This window comes from Colossoma macropomum, unplaced genomic scaffold (genome assembly GCF_904425465.1).
Source record: "Colossoma macropomum unplaced genomic scaffold, Colossoma_macropomum, whole genome shotgun sequence".
In the NCBI taxonomy this organism is placed as follows: domain Eukaryota; kingdom Metazoa; phylum Chordata; class Actinopteri; order Characiformes; family Serrasalmidae; genus Colossoma; species Colossoma macropomum.
In genome coordinates, this window is record NW_023494799.1 from 4,163,021 (window position 1) to 4,179,584 (window position 16,564).

Here is a 16,564-nt window from a genome sequence, read left to right on the forward strand (position 1 = left end):
TTATCACTTTTGTATTTATTTATGTTGTGAGTGAACAGACAGAATAAGCCTGGAGTTTGTGTGACATGAAAAATCACCACTTGTAGTTATGAATTATCTCCAATATACTTATCAGTGAACACCTTGTCTGGTATCATTACTAGTTAGGAACATAATAAATGCATCAACAATGAGCTTCAACTGAGTAAAACCCCACAAATGAAAATACGATTCCTTTATACAGAAGCAAATACAAGTCCATGAAGAAACTGAGTACATGTACATCAAGCATCTCAGAGAATGACCATCCAGGATCAGCCCTGTCCAGCTGACCTTTGACCAGCACTGTTCTCTAAGAAGTTTCATACATACATGACCCTGCAGTGTAAGACAGTGGTATGGATGTGTGGCTCACAGACTGAGGGCTCAGTGCAAAACGATGTCAAGCAAGCCAAGCGAGTGCCTTTACTTGATTCATCATGATTTAAAGCTATTTATACATCAACACAGTTATTGACAAAAGTAAGTAAACTGAAAGACAAAGCTGTTGATATATTTTGTTCATGTCTAAATGATGTAGACATTGGAGTCAAGTTAATTCAATGCACTTTTCCAGTGCGCCATTCACCATATGTAACCCAAGCACTGTTAGCTAATCGGACATCAGGCGGTCACTATAGATGGTAGACAATACTTTTCAGAAATATGGCTCAGACTATGGTGATATTAGACCTATGCAATAGTAGTAAAGGGGAATTTCACTGACTTTTTAAAATTTCTGCATAATTAAATGGTTCAAATGTAAACAAAGTCATTCAGAGTGGTTTGGTGTGAAACGCTCCGTTCTATCGAAACTAACTGAGTCAGAATTGTTCATAGTGGTGGTGATAGGAACCAGACATCCACCTCTAAAAGCTCCCTCACAGAAAGTGTTTTGCGATATTTTTGAGAGAAGATTTTGGCCTAAAATGTATTTTTCCAAATCCATTCATGACCTGCAGGGCGTTGTGAGGCAAAACACTCCCCAAAGAAAACATTTTTTTTCAGATTACTACTATTTTACATGGAATAGTTGATGATGGGATAGTAAATAAAGTGTATATATTAGCATTGTAGACACATACATTTCGTAGCTGTCCACAGAAAAACATGCATCTTCATTTTTTTTTTATTTTTATGTTTCTACATCGTTTGATGACAGCAGCTGTTCTTTAAACTGTGAAAATTTCATCTTTAATGGATAGAAATGCTCCAAAATTACTAGGAATAAAAAGCAATTGCTTTGCATTGACTTACATGAAAAGTAAAGAATGTTTTTGCCCTCTAATGTAAAGTTACTATTGTGGACTATTTTTCTTTGAACAGTGAGAATATATGTAATAATAATAATAATAATAATAATAATAATAATGTCACTTTTTGAACAGAACATTCTATTTTGATTTTTTGTAGTTTTTTATTTAGTGTTTTTAATATATATATATATATATATATACACATATATATATATATATATACTTGTTCTATTAACTTCCATTCAACGTCAAGAATGTTGGTCCTTCATGTGTAAAGTTACCATTTTGGAGATAAAAGATTTTGTTGCAACAGTGATCATATGTTGCATTGTGTTCCGGTTCCTATCACCACCACTGTAAAGAAATCTGTGTCTGTAAGTTTCTCTACAGTGAACGATTTCACACCAAAACACTCTGAATGACTTTGTTCCCTGCTGACAAATGACCACTGGAAACCAGTAGAAATAAAACCCAATGGTTTTACTTTCTAATGGGAAATGGCTTAATGTCTCCAATGGAGACCACTAGTTTCCTGTAGGACACCTTTGAATCCCATTAAGAAACCATCAGATGCATCCAGAATCAGCCTGTTAAACCATTAGGATCATTTACACCACATGTTTCAGGCTCCAGTCCTTGTTGGCCAAGACACTGCAGACTTCATGAAACCTGGTTCAGCTCATCAGCTAATTAGCAAAGCCTTCGTGAACTGAATTCAGAGTGGTAGAGGAGGGTAAACGCTGATCTTCGCCGCACTTTGGCCCGGAACGTCCCCAGTTTGACATGGCTGATTAACACTGTGACATCAACCCATTAAAATAATAAACTATAATAATAAAATAACCAACATAAACAGTTAATGGTTTCTTTTTTTCAGCAGGGTCTACATCCCAATGATTGAATTATACAGAAATTTTAAAAATTGGAGGAATTCCCCTTTAAAGGGATTGTTAAGGCTTAAGTGCTAAACTTCATGGCTGAATGGAAGAAGCAGGGCACTGAAGGTGGTGGATTTTGACCAAAATATCCCTTGAAAGGTCACTGTGGGAGCACTCATTAGAGTCTATGGGTACATAGACTCATTACACAGTTTTCATTCACGCCTCACTCCGCCCACTGAAGTCACTCTGGAGAAATTCCTCCTGCAGCTGGACGGGGTCAGGGATTAACCAAGGTGCGCAAAACTAATCTCCTACTAGTTGAACTCTTCTGCCACTTGTTTGTGCTTGTTAAAAAGGTCATTTTTTGCAAAATGGTAATTATGTTCAGTCCAGTTTAAACTGGCTGATCTATCAGTCACCTTTTATTATTTTTATTCAGTATATTCTTTATTTCACAAGGCAAGACCCTTGAGATTGAAAACAGTGACCTGGTCAGTTCCTTGGGAATTAAGATGGCCAAAAAAAGATTCCGATTAGGGCGTTAAGATTGAGAGCAGGCAAACTGCTCACATGAGAAACAGATTATGTGCTCATGAAGAAATCCTTTGGTAATCAACCAGTGTCTGATTCAGTAAGGCGATCCGAGCTGCACGGCGCAGGCGCTGCAGAATGTTCTAAACACGTCTGCACAGTACAAAGCTTCGTGGCTCATGAGCTATCCATAATTCATGGCAACCATTTTCTCAAGAGTGAGAACGCTGCCAAGACCAGCAGGGGAGTGCCTTAGTCCATCACTAGAGGGCGCTGTGAGTCTTCCCAAGTAGTCAGTCGCCCTCTTTTAAAGCCGTGGAGACAGAATGACTGCCATATAAACCGCAAAGACAGGTGGATACTCAGTAACAGACGCATGAGGCCGTATCAGAATTACCGTAGGAAAAATTCAGCAGTGAAAGGAATGAAATATGAGTCCCAGTGTGAGAAAAAAGAAGACAGTTTGCCTGATTATCATCTGCCTTCATTAAACAGTAACTGAAATATATTAAGAAATTAAATATATTAGAATATATTGTTCCCTTTCCGTAACTAATTTACTATTAAAATACATTTGACTTCTTTCACAGTAAATGAGACACCTTACGTATAGAGCTTTACCTATATGGTGTCTTAGTGTTGACAGTTTTTTCTTTCCTTGATTGCCAACCACTCTACAGTTTACGAAGACGTCATTAATAGTGAAGTTAAGGGGGATTCCACCAATATTTCTGCATAATTCAAAGGATAGGATGTAAAGTAAGTCATTCAGAGTGATTATTATTACATTTTACAAAAGCTTTGAAATGTGATTTTGGCCTAAAACACTTTTTTAAAACTCATTCATGGCAGAGAGGTACAAGGAGGTTGTTATAAGGCAAAATAGTCCCCAGAGAAAACCTTTTCTTAAGGTTTATCACTATTTTACCAGAAATACATATTAAAATTGATTGGTTCCTTGGTTTCTTATCACCGACACTTTTTAAATATATCGGCAAGTTTCTCTATGATGAACCACTTCACATCAAACTGCTCTGACGGACTGTTTACATCTCCTCCATTAAATTTTGCATTTTGAAAAAATGGGTGGAATTCCCCTTTAACCTGGTTAGAACTGCTATAAGAGTAATAAAGAGTTGCTGTCACGTACCTTTAAAGACAAATACTTAAAAAGAAATACAATACACCAAACCTGACATCTATTTTTTAGTCCACAGGTTTGAAAGATGTCAATTAAAAAAGTCTAATGTGCTTTTTCAAAGAAGAACAGTATGAGTAGCCTCAGAGGATGAACGACGACTTCTGCTATAACGATTACTGCCCTGTAGAAAAATGTAATATATTGAAAATACATTGCACTATATTTAATTTTGTGTTTTTTGCAACATATTCCAATATATTTCATCTTCATACGGACGAAGACAGACTAAAAATAATCACAGTGAGTGAGGGACACTATCTGGCTTTGGGCATTCTGCTGTTTATATTCCTCCTCTGGTGGGTCAGGTTGTTGAGGACGCAGTTGTTGGCCAGTGAGACGGGTCTGGAGTTGAGGGGACCTTTCCTCTGCTCCCAGCAGCTCTCCTCCTCCGCACCATCCCCCTCTTCCTCCTCCTCTCCCTCACTCTCGTCATCACTCCGCTCATCACGTTCCACCTGAGCAACACGATACAAAAACGTCGCTCACTCTTCTGAAACAATACACTGAAAAAAGCGACAGACTGGATCCAAATGTGTAGTCGTGTGCAAAAGTTTTGGCACCCCCGGCCATTTACCATATGTCATCCGAGCAAGCAGGGGGTCATTACGTGACTGCTAGCATACAGATGGTAGACAATACAAATGTACAGACGCATGTGAAAGTTTTGGCACCCCTGGACAAATTATGTATACACCGATCAGGCATAACATTATGACCACCTCCTTGTTTCTACGCTCGTTGTCCATTTTATCAGCTCCACTTACTATATAGGTGCACTTTGTAGTTCTGCAGTTACAGACTGTAGTCCATCTGTTTCTCTACGTACTTTGTTAGCCCCCTTTTACCCTGTTCTTCAGTGGTCAGGACCCTCACAGAGCAGGTACTATTTGGCTGGTGGATCATTCTCAGCACTGCAGTAACACTGAGGGTGGTGTGTTAGTGTGTGTTGTGCTGGTCTGAGTGGATCAGACACAGCAGTGCTGCTGGAGTTTTTAAACACTGTGTCCACTCACTGTCCACTCTATTAGACACTCCTACCTCGTCAGTCCACCTTGTTGATGTAAAGTCAGAGACGATAGCTCATCTGCTGCTGCACAGTTTGTGTTGGTCATCCTCTAGTCCTTCGTCAGTGGTCACAGGACGCTGCCCACAGGACTCTGTTGGCTGGATATTTTTGGTTGGTGGACTATTCTCAGTCCAGCAGTGACACTGAGGTGTTTAAAAACTCCAGCAGCACTGCTGTGTCTGATCCACTCAGACCAGCGCAACACAAAATAACAAGCCCCACCACGTCAGTGTTAATGCAGTGCTGAGAATGATCCACCACCCTAATAGTACCTGCTCTGTGAGGATCCATGGGGGTCCTGACCACTGAAGAACAGGGTAAAAGGGGGCTAACAAAGTATCAGAGAAACAGATGGACTACAGTCTGTAACTGTAGAACTACAAAGTGCACCTATATAGTAGGTGGAGCTGATAAAATGGACAATGAGTGTAGAAACAAGTCATAATAATCAAGTGGTCATAATGTTATGCCTGATCAGTGTGTGTTACTGTTGATTTTCTAGGTGAATTAACACGCTCTCTACAGAGAACACACTTAAGTAGTTTTAATGCACAATTGCTGGTTATTTGCTGTGTTTAACACATTGTGCACATATCAAAATTGTGTACTGAAATCTGATATTATTAAAAATTGCCATATTTAAGGATGTGTCAACTTAATTACAATTAAAATAACAACAACATGTTATTTGACAGGGGCGTTTAAATTTTTCAACTGTGCATCATTTCCACATGAGCAAAATATATAATTTCAACCCAAAATTGTCTTTCAAAGTACTTCGTTTTGGCAGTAACTCGGTTGTTCTGTGTGTAATATGTTTTAATCATGTGGGAATGATGCACACATCTGAATCAAGTAAATTCAACGCAGCACCTTTTTCAGTGCAAGAACTCAAATAAGAGATAACATGTCTGGTAAATTCAGTAAACTTCTCACTTTGCCCAAGAAGACAAATTTGTAGACCATGCGGAGGATGAGGTAGGCCCAGAAAACGTGCAGCGCCTGCAGCACCAGCAGCAGAGCATTGAAGAAATAATAACCAGGGAACGGGTCAAAGAAATCCAACGACTCCACGATAGTCGAGTAGACCACTCTGGAGAAGAATGATGAAGAAAAGAGAGGGCAAGAAAAGATTAGTCAAGCCAAATGAACAAAGAGCCTAGTGACTGAAGTACTAAGGGTTAAATTATGCATTTTTTTCAGATGCAATATCAGAACTGGGGACTTGTACCTGTGCAATGTTTTACTTGTATTCCTGTATGAACGTCTTTGAGTAAGTAAAATGAAAAGTCTAATATAAATAAAGACTGTTATTATAAATTTCAGATCTATGCAGAGAGTAAGAAGAATTGAGCAAGAAAGAACTGTTACAGAATGTAGATCACAAAGCATATTTAATAGGTGGGGCATCAACACCAATCTGAAGGCTGCGATCGCATCGATTTTGCAATGTAACAATTATAATGAATTATAATAGTATTCATATCACTATAGCAATTTCTAGCCAAAACACAATATTGGTGTATTGTTTTTAATTATTATAGTGTAACTGCTGCGCATATAAGTTCTCCAGTCACATCTGTATATTCAGTGTAGATTAAATTAGATTTATTTCACACTTATTTTGCAGTATTACAGAAAGCAAATCTGAATTGCATCAATATTTACAATGCCTACTCATACATGTATAAAAGAGTAAATAAATAAATAAATATGATATGCTTAATTAGGATGCAAACCATTCTATAAATCTTGATTTAACATTCATTAACAACAGTGTATTTTTAAATACAATTTTGAACGACTGCAAAATAATCAAATCAAATTGTGGTGATGTACTGATCACTTTCTAAAGAATCTTAATCAGATCGAATCAGAGACCTAATCACCAAACAACTGTCACTCCTTGCAGACAGCACGCAAGCTGGTATAGAATTAATTCAACCCATCATAAAGAAGCAAAAGAGTGTATTTAGGTGAGGACTTTGGCCTTTTTTTGGATTTTCACCCCATTTTCTCCTCAATTTTAGTCAATTCAATTCTAACTAGCTTAATAATTCTAACCAGCTTGGTAGTATTGAACGATGGGGGGAGGCCTCCTCTCCCCCATCGCGTGGTACTACCAAGCTGGGAGGGTGAAGGCTTCCTCCAAGATGCCACTGCAGCATTTCAAACTGCCGCTACGGAAATGTCACTGGGGCTCAACATGCTTGGAGGAGAGCAGACAATCTGATTGGCTAGCATTGTGCTGAGTAATGGGGAGAGGGAGGACCTTCCTACCCTCCCAGACAGGGTGAACTCTTGGACTCCCAGACAAGGATGGCAGCGACATCACTGGGGATCAAACCTGCGATCCCCCGACAACAGGGCCAACGCTTAAACAGTTGTGCCATGTTTGGGCCTCATTAAAAAACGAGTAGGACTACTTTTTATGGTCCACATATGATTGGCTAGGCCTACAGATGATATTGGCTTACTCATGCCTACGTGTATGGAAAGGCAGGTGTGCTATTTGGCAAAGACTAAAAAAACTTCACAGATTTATGCCATAGTTGACAGCTTACCTGCACGGAAAGATGACGAGGCGAGTTACGAGGAAAACCACAGCGAAGAGAACAAACAAGCCGTCACAGGTTTTCCTCCAGCCAGCGTAGTTAAACATCTTGGCGGACTGTGGGTCAGAACAGAAAAGAGACTCTGAAACTCTGGCAGGTCAGACTGGGGATGGCATCAGTGCAGGAGAAAACCAAAGTGACATCATAAATAATTAATAAATTATGCACTGAAAAAAAGAGATGCACTGAATTTTATTAATTCAAATATGTACATAATTTCAACAAGAATAAAATATATATCAACACAATTCTGTCTCGTTTAATTACTTTTGCCAATAATTGTGAATTATAACATTTGAATCATCTTCATTCTATCAATTATTTTCTTCCAAGGACCCCCAGTGCCTTGGAAGACGTGCAGTAGTTTGGTGCAAAATGGTTCATTTGTAGAGAAACTTACTGACTCTGATGTCTTTACAGTAGTGGTGATAGGAACCAGGGGTCGCCATGACTACAACGCAAATATAGCCATTGTATTTACTATCCAAAACCACCAACGTACACAAGTCTTCTGAGGTTTTTATATGTAATGCTGATGATGGTAAAACAGTGGTAAATCTGAAAAAAAAAGAGTTTTGTTTGGGGACCACTTTGCCTTAGAATACCCTTCATGAATCCCTCCACCATAAACAGATTAAAATAAATTGTTTAAAATAAAATTTTATTCTAATAAAATAAGGTTTTAGGCCAAAACATTATCACAAAACAATGTCTCAGACATCAGGCTGAGTATTCAGACGCATTTTATGTAATTACTTTCTGTGATGTAGCTGTCAGAAGCATTAACCTCTTCAGACGTCTGGTTCCTATCACCATCACTGTGAACAATTCTGAATTATAAGGTTTTTTCTACAATTAAGCATTTTGCACCAAACTACTCTGAATGACTCTGTTTACATCTTAACCATTTAATTATGCTGATTTTTTGGAAAATTGGTGGAGTTCCCCTTTACTACTCCTAATCCCCAACTCCCACTGGAGACTCCCAGTCATGAATGCACGTTATGAACGTCCACTGCAACTAGTACGGCATTAAAGAGCTTTGTAAGTTCCCAATTCACAGACCAGTGATGACAACAACAAAGCAGCTTAATGCATTACTCATTGGATTTTCGAATGGGTGGAATGCTGACGTCCAGTGGCACGCTGCTGAAAGCTTGACCAGAGTAATGGCAGACATTCGCTAAGACCGGGCTTGGGATCAGCTGATAGGATTACATTGCTTGTACATGAATGATGGGAGAGTGAAGCAATTTTTATTGGCTTTAACACAAAAACATCATAGAAAACATACTTTATTCTCTTAAAAATGCAGTTTCAACATGAAGACTTTCATTCCAACATGAGTTTTTGAAAAAAATAACATGACGTATAATGGAAAACATTTTCTCTAATAAAGGTGGTATTAATCATACATACAACAGCGTTAATATTTCTTGTGTGTGTAAAGCACACTCCCAGCGACACACATCATGAAGATACACAGTGGAGTCCAAAAGTCTGAGACCACCAGGGAAAATTTTAGTATTTAGTATGCTTTAATGAAAACAAGCACTAATGGTCTACTAGTTTGTGCAAAAGCCTCCGATGAGCAGATCAAATTTATCTGATAGCTGTCTAAATATGAGCTCCAGTGGAAGAGATAAGACTAAAAAAAAAAATTTGGTAACACTTTATTTGGACAATCCACTTTAGATGCTTTGTAGATACATATTTTTCTTTCATCTTACATTCAACTAAATATCTACTAAACTGATCCATCATTTTCTTTAACTCTAAACCTGCTCTAATCCTAACCCCAAACTTAACCTCAATGCAAAACCTGAACTCACCCCTCACCCTGGTCCAAATCCTAACCCTAACCCCACCACTGCTTAGAATCAACTGAGCTTCAACAGATAGTTTAACAGTTTGAACATATGTAGATAATCTATAGGGGACTATCCAAATTATGTGAGGTCAATGACACAAGAATGCTTCAGTTAGAAGAGTGATCTAGAAACAGGCCACACTTTTCCGTGAGGTCTCAAACTTTTGGACCCCACTGTCCATTTCAAACTGCCGCTATGGAAATGTCACTGGGGCTCAACATGCTTGGAGGAGAGCAGACAATCTGATTGGCTAGCATTGTGCTGAGTAATGGGGAGAGGGAGGACCTTCCTACCCTTCCAGACAGGGTGAACTCTTGGACTCCCAGACAAGGATGGCAGCGACATCACTGGGGATCAAACCTGCGATCCCCCGACAACAGGGCCAACGCTTAGACAGTTGTGGCATGTTTGGGCCTCATTAAAAAACGAGTAGGACCACTCCTATGAGAGCCAGTAAAATGCAGAACGCTTCATGAATATGCATGAATTTTTCTCATGCACAGTACTGAGCAGAAGCCACTTAGGCAAACTGTGTCAAACCATTTATTTAGGAAATAAGAGTGTTTTTGCTTTAACTTCGGAATAAATGCAAATAATCATTAATGCAACGTAGTATATATTTCTGAGCTGGTTAGAAGAATAAAGGTTTAGTTGGACTTGTCCTTGATACTCCGAGTCACTGACATGCATAAAATCTCTGCTGACTGTAATAATGTTATGTGTATTTGTCATAATATTAGTGCTATTTAAATGCCCAGTTTAATAGCTTTCATATCTAATTTTCCTGGGTGCCTAAGACTTTTTGTACAGCACTCTTTATGAAGCGCCTTTGGCACAGAGGGCACCAGGGAGCGAACTCCAGTCACCCTGACTGTAGATCCAGCCAGTGCAGATTCTGCTAATCAAAGAGTAAAATCTTCAGCATTTTCACCTGTAAAGGTGAAACCAGGGTAAAGAGCGATAGTAACCGAGGCTAAAGGGTGTGGCCTTAAGATGCCTGTCACAGATAACAAGATGGAGCTACTACATGAGGGGGTGAACGTTAAGATGATTAAATCCATCAGTAGTATAGCTAAGAAGATTATGTCAGCCTGGACAAGAAGTTTTATATCAGCAAAAGAAAAGATTGAACCGGAGCTCTTATCTAGCATTTCAGAAGACTGGATTTAGCGTATTTCAAGAATGCATCTGTTAAAATCAATAAAGTCAACATAATTTTCTTTCTCTACGTAGGTGCCTAAACCTCAGTGCGTGAATTATATAGAATAATTCACTTATTGCAAGCAAATGGAGCCACTGGAGTCATTTTAAGTGCTCCAGATAACGGACCTATTCATTTAAACCTGTTATTACAGGTGTGCAATGCAACAATATTTCAATAATAAGTCCTAAAAAACAAGCAGAAAGTGCTTTATTTCTGCACTTTGCACTAACAGCCTGAAAGGGAAACCTCCACCTGCACATGTTTTCAAAGTTTCATATAATAATCAGATTGAAGCCACTGGCAGAGAGAGTGGTAAAGCAGGTTCTGGTAGTGATCTGCCCATCAACTGAAGCAGCTCTTTATCTGTGTGTGACGAAACATAATCTGGATTTTACCTCCAGCAGGAAGTCGGAAGAGTCATGCACGAGCATCACGAGCGTCCCCACCCGAATGTAGTTGCCGCAGTAGGAGAAGCTGATCAGGAAGATGGTGGCGATGTGGTGAACGATCTGCTCCTTAAAATCCTACAATAACAAGACGCCGCGGTTCAGTACACTTTGTTAAAAGCCTAAAACTGTAGGATTCTTTATTTCTCAGAAACTGCTATGAATGATTCAACATCCACCATGAAATATTCAGCTTCTACTATAAATTATTCAATAATAACTAAGAATTATTCAGTAATGCATATTAGTAGCTAGTATTACAAATTATTAATAATACTCCAATTAATACATAGTAGTTAGTTAGTATCATGAATTATTCAGTAACTACTATGAATTATTCAGTAACTACTATGAATTATTCAGTAACTACTATGAATTATTCAGTAACTACTCTGAATTATTCAGCAACTACTTTGAATTACTCAGTATCTATTATGAATTATTCAACATCTACTATGATTTATACAGTGTTTGATATGAATTATTCAGTATCTACTATGAATTATTCAGTATCTACTATGAATTATTCAGTAATTATTATGAATTATTCAGTATGTACTATGAATTACTCAGTATCTATTATGAATTATTCAATATCTACTATGATTTATACAGTGTTTACAATGAATTATTCAGTATCTACTATGAATTATTCATAGTAAGAAAACTAAAAGACATAATTATGCTGATATAATATGTTTTGCATGTGAAAATATGAATAAAGAAATTAGAAAGCACTCTGTAAGTTTCTCTATAACAGAGCATTTCACACCAACCCACTCCGAATGACTTTGTTTACATTTTAAGGACTGAATTACACAGAAAATTTGAAAGATCAGTGGCTCTAAGTCACTTTAGACAAAAGCGTGAGCTGGTCCCAACATGCAGCCCGGAGCTGTAAAAATGTTTACAAGCAGCCTGGAGGCAGATTTTTATTGGAGATTTCATCCTTTCATCACTTACAATAGATCAACTTAACTTCCACTAACCATTTCAAGGAGGAACCTATGCTGTGTGTGTCTGTGGTGCTGTGGATAATTAGAGCCCCCAGGGCAGCAGTGCTGAAAGGTTTCCTCTCTCCTGAGGCTCATCTGAACTTCCCATCAGAAATCCCTCGCTAACCAGCGCTGGAAACTCCAGCACCTCTGTGTCCTCAGCACGTAAGCATGAAGGCATATCTCCTAACACATCAAATGTGGGTACACCTTTCCTACTTATGAAATGTGAGGTTTTTTGCTGTTAGTTTTCAATTCATTATGTAGAAATACCAGTAAAAGGATTTGTTAACAATAATTCAGCTCTGTGCTAATCTGCATATATCTATCTTCAACATTCAGCTTCATGTTCATCAATATACAACCCTGTTTCCAGGGTTGGGATGCTGTGCATAGTGTGAACAAAAACAGAATGCAATGATGTGCAAATCATTTAAACCCTATACTTATTTGAAAATAGTACAAAGACAACATATCAAATGTTGAAACTGAGAAAGTTTTATTGTTATCTGAAAAATGGAAGCTCATTTTGAATTTCATGCCAGCAACACATTTAAAAAAAATTAGGACAGAGGCAATAAAAGACTGGTAAACTTGTGTAATGATAAAAAACACTTGGTGGAACATCTCACAGTTAGGTTAATCGGCAGCAGGTCAGTAACACGACTGCGGATAAAAAGAGCATCCCAGAGAGGCCGAGTCTTTTAGAAGCAGGAGGTGGGCGGGAGTTCACCACTCTGTGAAAGACTGCACGGATAAATAGTGCAACAATTCAAGAACAACTCAACGTAAAATAGCAAAGAACTTAGGGATTTCATCATCTACGGTACATAATATCATTAAAAGATTCAGAGAATTGGGAGAAATGACTGGGCTGAAAAACAGTATTTGCTGGCCGTGATCTTTGGGCCCTCAGGCAGTGCTACATTAAAAACAGAAATGATTCTGTGTTGGAAATCACTGCATGGGCTCAGAAACACTTCCGAAAACCACTGTCTGTGAACACAGTTCGTCTCTGCATCCCCACATGCAAGTTAAAACTCTATCATGCAAAAAAGAAACCATAAATAAACAGGATCCAGAAACGCTGACGCTTTCTCTGGGCTGAGCTCAATTAAGATGGACTGAGATGAAGTGGAAAAGTGTCCTGTGGTCCAACAAATCAAAATTTGAAATTCTTTCTGGAAATCATGAACACCGTAAGAAGAGGGACCGTCCAGCTTGTTATCAGCGCACAGTTCAAAAGCAAGTATTAATGATGGTATAGGGGTGCATTAGTGCACATGGCACGGGTGACGTGCACATCTGTGAAGGCGCCATTAATGCTGGATGATATACACAGGTTTTAGAGCAAGATATGCTGCCATCCAGATGACGTCTTTTTCAGGGAAGGCCTTGTTTATTTCAGCAAGACAATGTAAAATGACATTCTGCACATATTAGAACAGCATGGCTCCATAATAAAAGAGTCCAGGTGCTAAACTGCTCTGCCTGCAGTCCAGATCTGTCACCAATGTAAACATATGGTGCATTATGAAACAGTAAATATGACAAAGGAGACCCCGAACTGTTGAGCAGCTGAAATCCTATATCAAGCCAGATAACCAGGAAAACATTTCACTTTCAAACCTACAGCAGCGTCTCCTCAGTTCCCAAACACTTACAGAGTGTTGCTAAAAGAAGAGGTGATGTGACACAGTGGTAAACATGACCCCATCCCAGATTTTTTGAAACGTGTTTCTGGCATCAAATTCAAAATGGGCTCAAAAAAAAAAAAGCAATACAATTTCTCAGTTTCAACATTTAATATGTTGTCTTTATACTAATTTCAATTAAACATAGGGTTTAAATGATTTACACATGATTGCACTCTGTTTTATTTACATTTTGCACCGTGTCCTGACTATTTTCTAAATGGGGTTGTATCGTACTTAGCATGAATAGGAGGTTCCAAAGAATTATGTGACAGTTTCCTTTTCCAGACGCACATATTGGAACTCTTTTGGTCCGAAGGTGGTTTAAACAACTGAAAGGTATGAGTGCTGATGAGTGCTGACATCACAACAAAGGGATGAAGTGCATGTTGCATTTGGCTTTCACTGTCACTAATATTAATACATATTATTTATAACCATGTGCATGATTAAATGGTTCCTTGTATGGTGAAATGGTCTTTCAGTTTGATGAAGAATGTGTTGTATAAGGTTCTATACAGAACCTTTTTGAAAAGCGTTCAATATAGCACCAAAAAGGGTTCTACTACTGTTACAATGTCAAACTTGTAACAATATAAGAACCCTTTTTTGGTACTATATAGAACCCTTTTCAAGTATTTCCACCCCCTTTTCCTTCCACCCAATGGTCCACTAATGTCTTCATAGTCATTTCTAAATTTTACTTGCTTTAGCCAATAATACTACTGATGTAATGCATTTTATTGGAAATGATGCACGTTTGAATCAAGTAAATGTAATGTAGCACTTTTTTCAGTGCAGGTTTGTTAGTGGTGCATCTGAAGATGAATAGAAAAGGTGTCTTTGTTTCTACTGTCTTAGAAACTGTAGACAAGTGTATAATATATGAATGGAAAAAGTTACAAGGCTCACTTTGCGCTTGACGTCCACAGAGACGCAGAACACCAGTGACCAGTAGAAACTGAGCTCCAGGAGGTAGTACCAGTACTGAGCCTCAGTCACGGGCTGCAAAAACAGAACAACAAACAGTGAGTAGCAGGGAGAGGAAGAGTGAGAGTCAGAAGCCCAACTGGAGCTGTCTTATTTTTACCTGGGGAGGTTCTGTAATTTAAGTGATTATCAAACAGGGCTGAATTAATTGAGGGAAAGCAACTTTGCAATATTGTGAAGATTATTCTTTATTGGTAAAGCGAGCCTCACACTATACACTCTCTCTATCAGTTAAGACGATCTTAACACTAAGATGGAAAACTGGCCCCAGATTGGTGATTTTAACGCAGGATTTAATCCAGTATGAATCTGCAGTGTGTGTAGTTTTACAGTCTGACGGTAATAATTGTGGAGCGATTTTAATCCAGTATGAATCTGCAGTGTGTGTAGTTTTACAGTCTGACAGTAATAATTGTGGAGTGATTTTAATCCAGTATGAATCTGCAGTGTGTGTAGTTTTACAGTCTGACAGTAATAATTGTGGAGTGATTTTAATCCAGTGTGAATCTGCAGTGTGTGTAGTTTTACAGTCTGACTGTAATAATTGTGGAGTGATTTTAATCCAGTGTGAATCTGCAGTGTGTGTAGTTTTACAGTCTGACAGTAATAATTGTGGAGTGATTTTAATCCAGTATGAATCTGCAGTGTGTGTAGTTTTACAGTCTGACAGTAATAATTGTGGAGTGATTTTAATCCAGTATGAATCTACAGTGTGTGTAGTTTTAGTCTGACAGTAATAATTGTGGAGTGATTTTAATCCAGTATGAATCTGCAGTGTGTGTAGTTTTACAGTCTGACAGTAATAATTGTGGAGCGATTTTAATCCAGTATGAATCTACAGTGTGTGTAGTTTTACAGTCTGACTGTAATAATCGTGGAGTGATTTTAATCCAGTATGAATCTACAGTGTGTGTAGTTTTACAGTCTGACGGTAATAATTGTGGAGTGATTTTAATCCAGTATGAATCTGCAGTGTGTGTAGTTTTACAGTAATAATGGTGGAGTGATTTTAATCCAGTATGAATCTGCAGTGTGTGTAGTTTTACAGTCTGACTGTAATAATTGTGGAGTGATTTTAATCCAGTATGAATCTGCAGTGTGTGTAGTTTTACAGTCTGACGGTAATAATTGTGGAGTGATTTTAATCCAGTATGAATCTGCAGTGTGTGTAGTTTTAGTCTGACAGTAATAATTGTGGAGTGATTTTAATCCAGTATGAATCTGCAGTGTGTGTAGTTTTACAGTCTGACAGTAATAATTGTGGAGCGATTTTAATCCAGTATGAATCTGCAGTGTGTGTAGTTTTAGTCTGACAGTAATAATTGTGGAGTGATTTTAATCCAGTATGAATCTGCAGTGTGTGTAGTTTTACAGTCTGACAGTAATAATTGTGGAGCGATTTTAATCCAGTATGAATCTGCAGTGTGTGTAGTTTTTGCATTCAGACAGTAATAACAGTTTGACTCCCATTGCTCATGTGGTACAGGAGTCTAAGCCTGCACATGCACACAAGATCAAGTCTGGATGTGGAATGTCTATTTTAAAAGCTTCAGGCAATATCAGGAAACGGAGGACAAAAAGAAGAATGTCAGAGCTTGCACATATGTACTGCAGCTGCATGATACAGATAAACTGCCATACTGCAATTAAACTGCTACATTCTGTGATACATACGCCTCGCATTATATCAGAAACACATTGATGTAAAACTTTTTTCCATTTTTTCCACACCTAGAAACTCATCAATCTGCCATTGTTCACGATGCTCAGCTATCTGCAGTATCAGCACTGCAAAG

General features: G+C 38.3%; 1 protein-coding gene across 1 annotated transcript in view; it reads right to left on the reverse strand.

The window, feature by feature from the left end:
• Positions 1 to 3,822: 3,822 nt before the first annotated feature.
• The window catches only part of cers4a (ceramide synthase 4a), a 35,028-nt gene continuing 22,286 nt past the window's right edge, over positions 3,823 to 16,564 (reverse strand). Inside the window, exons 7-11 of the mRNA XM_036587318.1 lie at positions 14,691 to 14,783; positions 11,039 to 11,167; positions 7,518 to 7,624; positions 5,890 to 6,046; positions 3,823 to 4,342 (exon numbers count right to left, since the gene is read on the reverse strand). Coding sequence (XP_036443211.1) covers positions 4,142 to 4,342; positions 5,890 to 6,046; positions 7,518 to 7,624; positions 11,039 to 11,167; positions 14,691 to 14,783 — 687 coding nt within the window. The 3' untranslated portion in view covers positions 3,823 to 4,141. The remainder of the gene's footprint in view (positions 4,343 to 5,889; positions 6,047 to 7,517; positions 7,625 to 11,038; positions 11,168 to 14,690; positions 14,784 to 16,564) is intronic.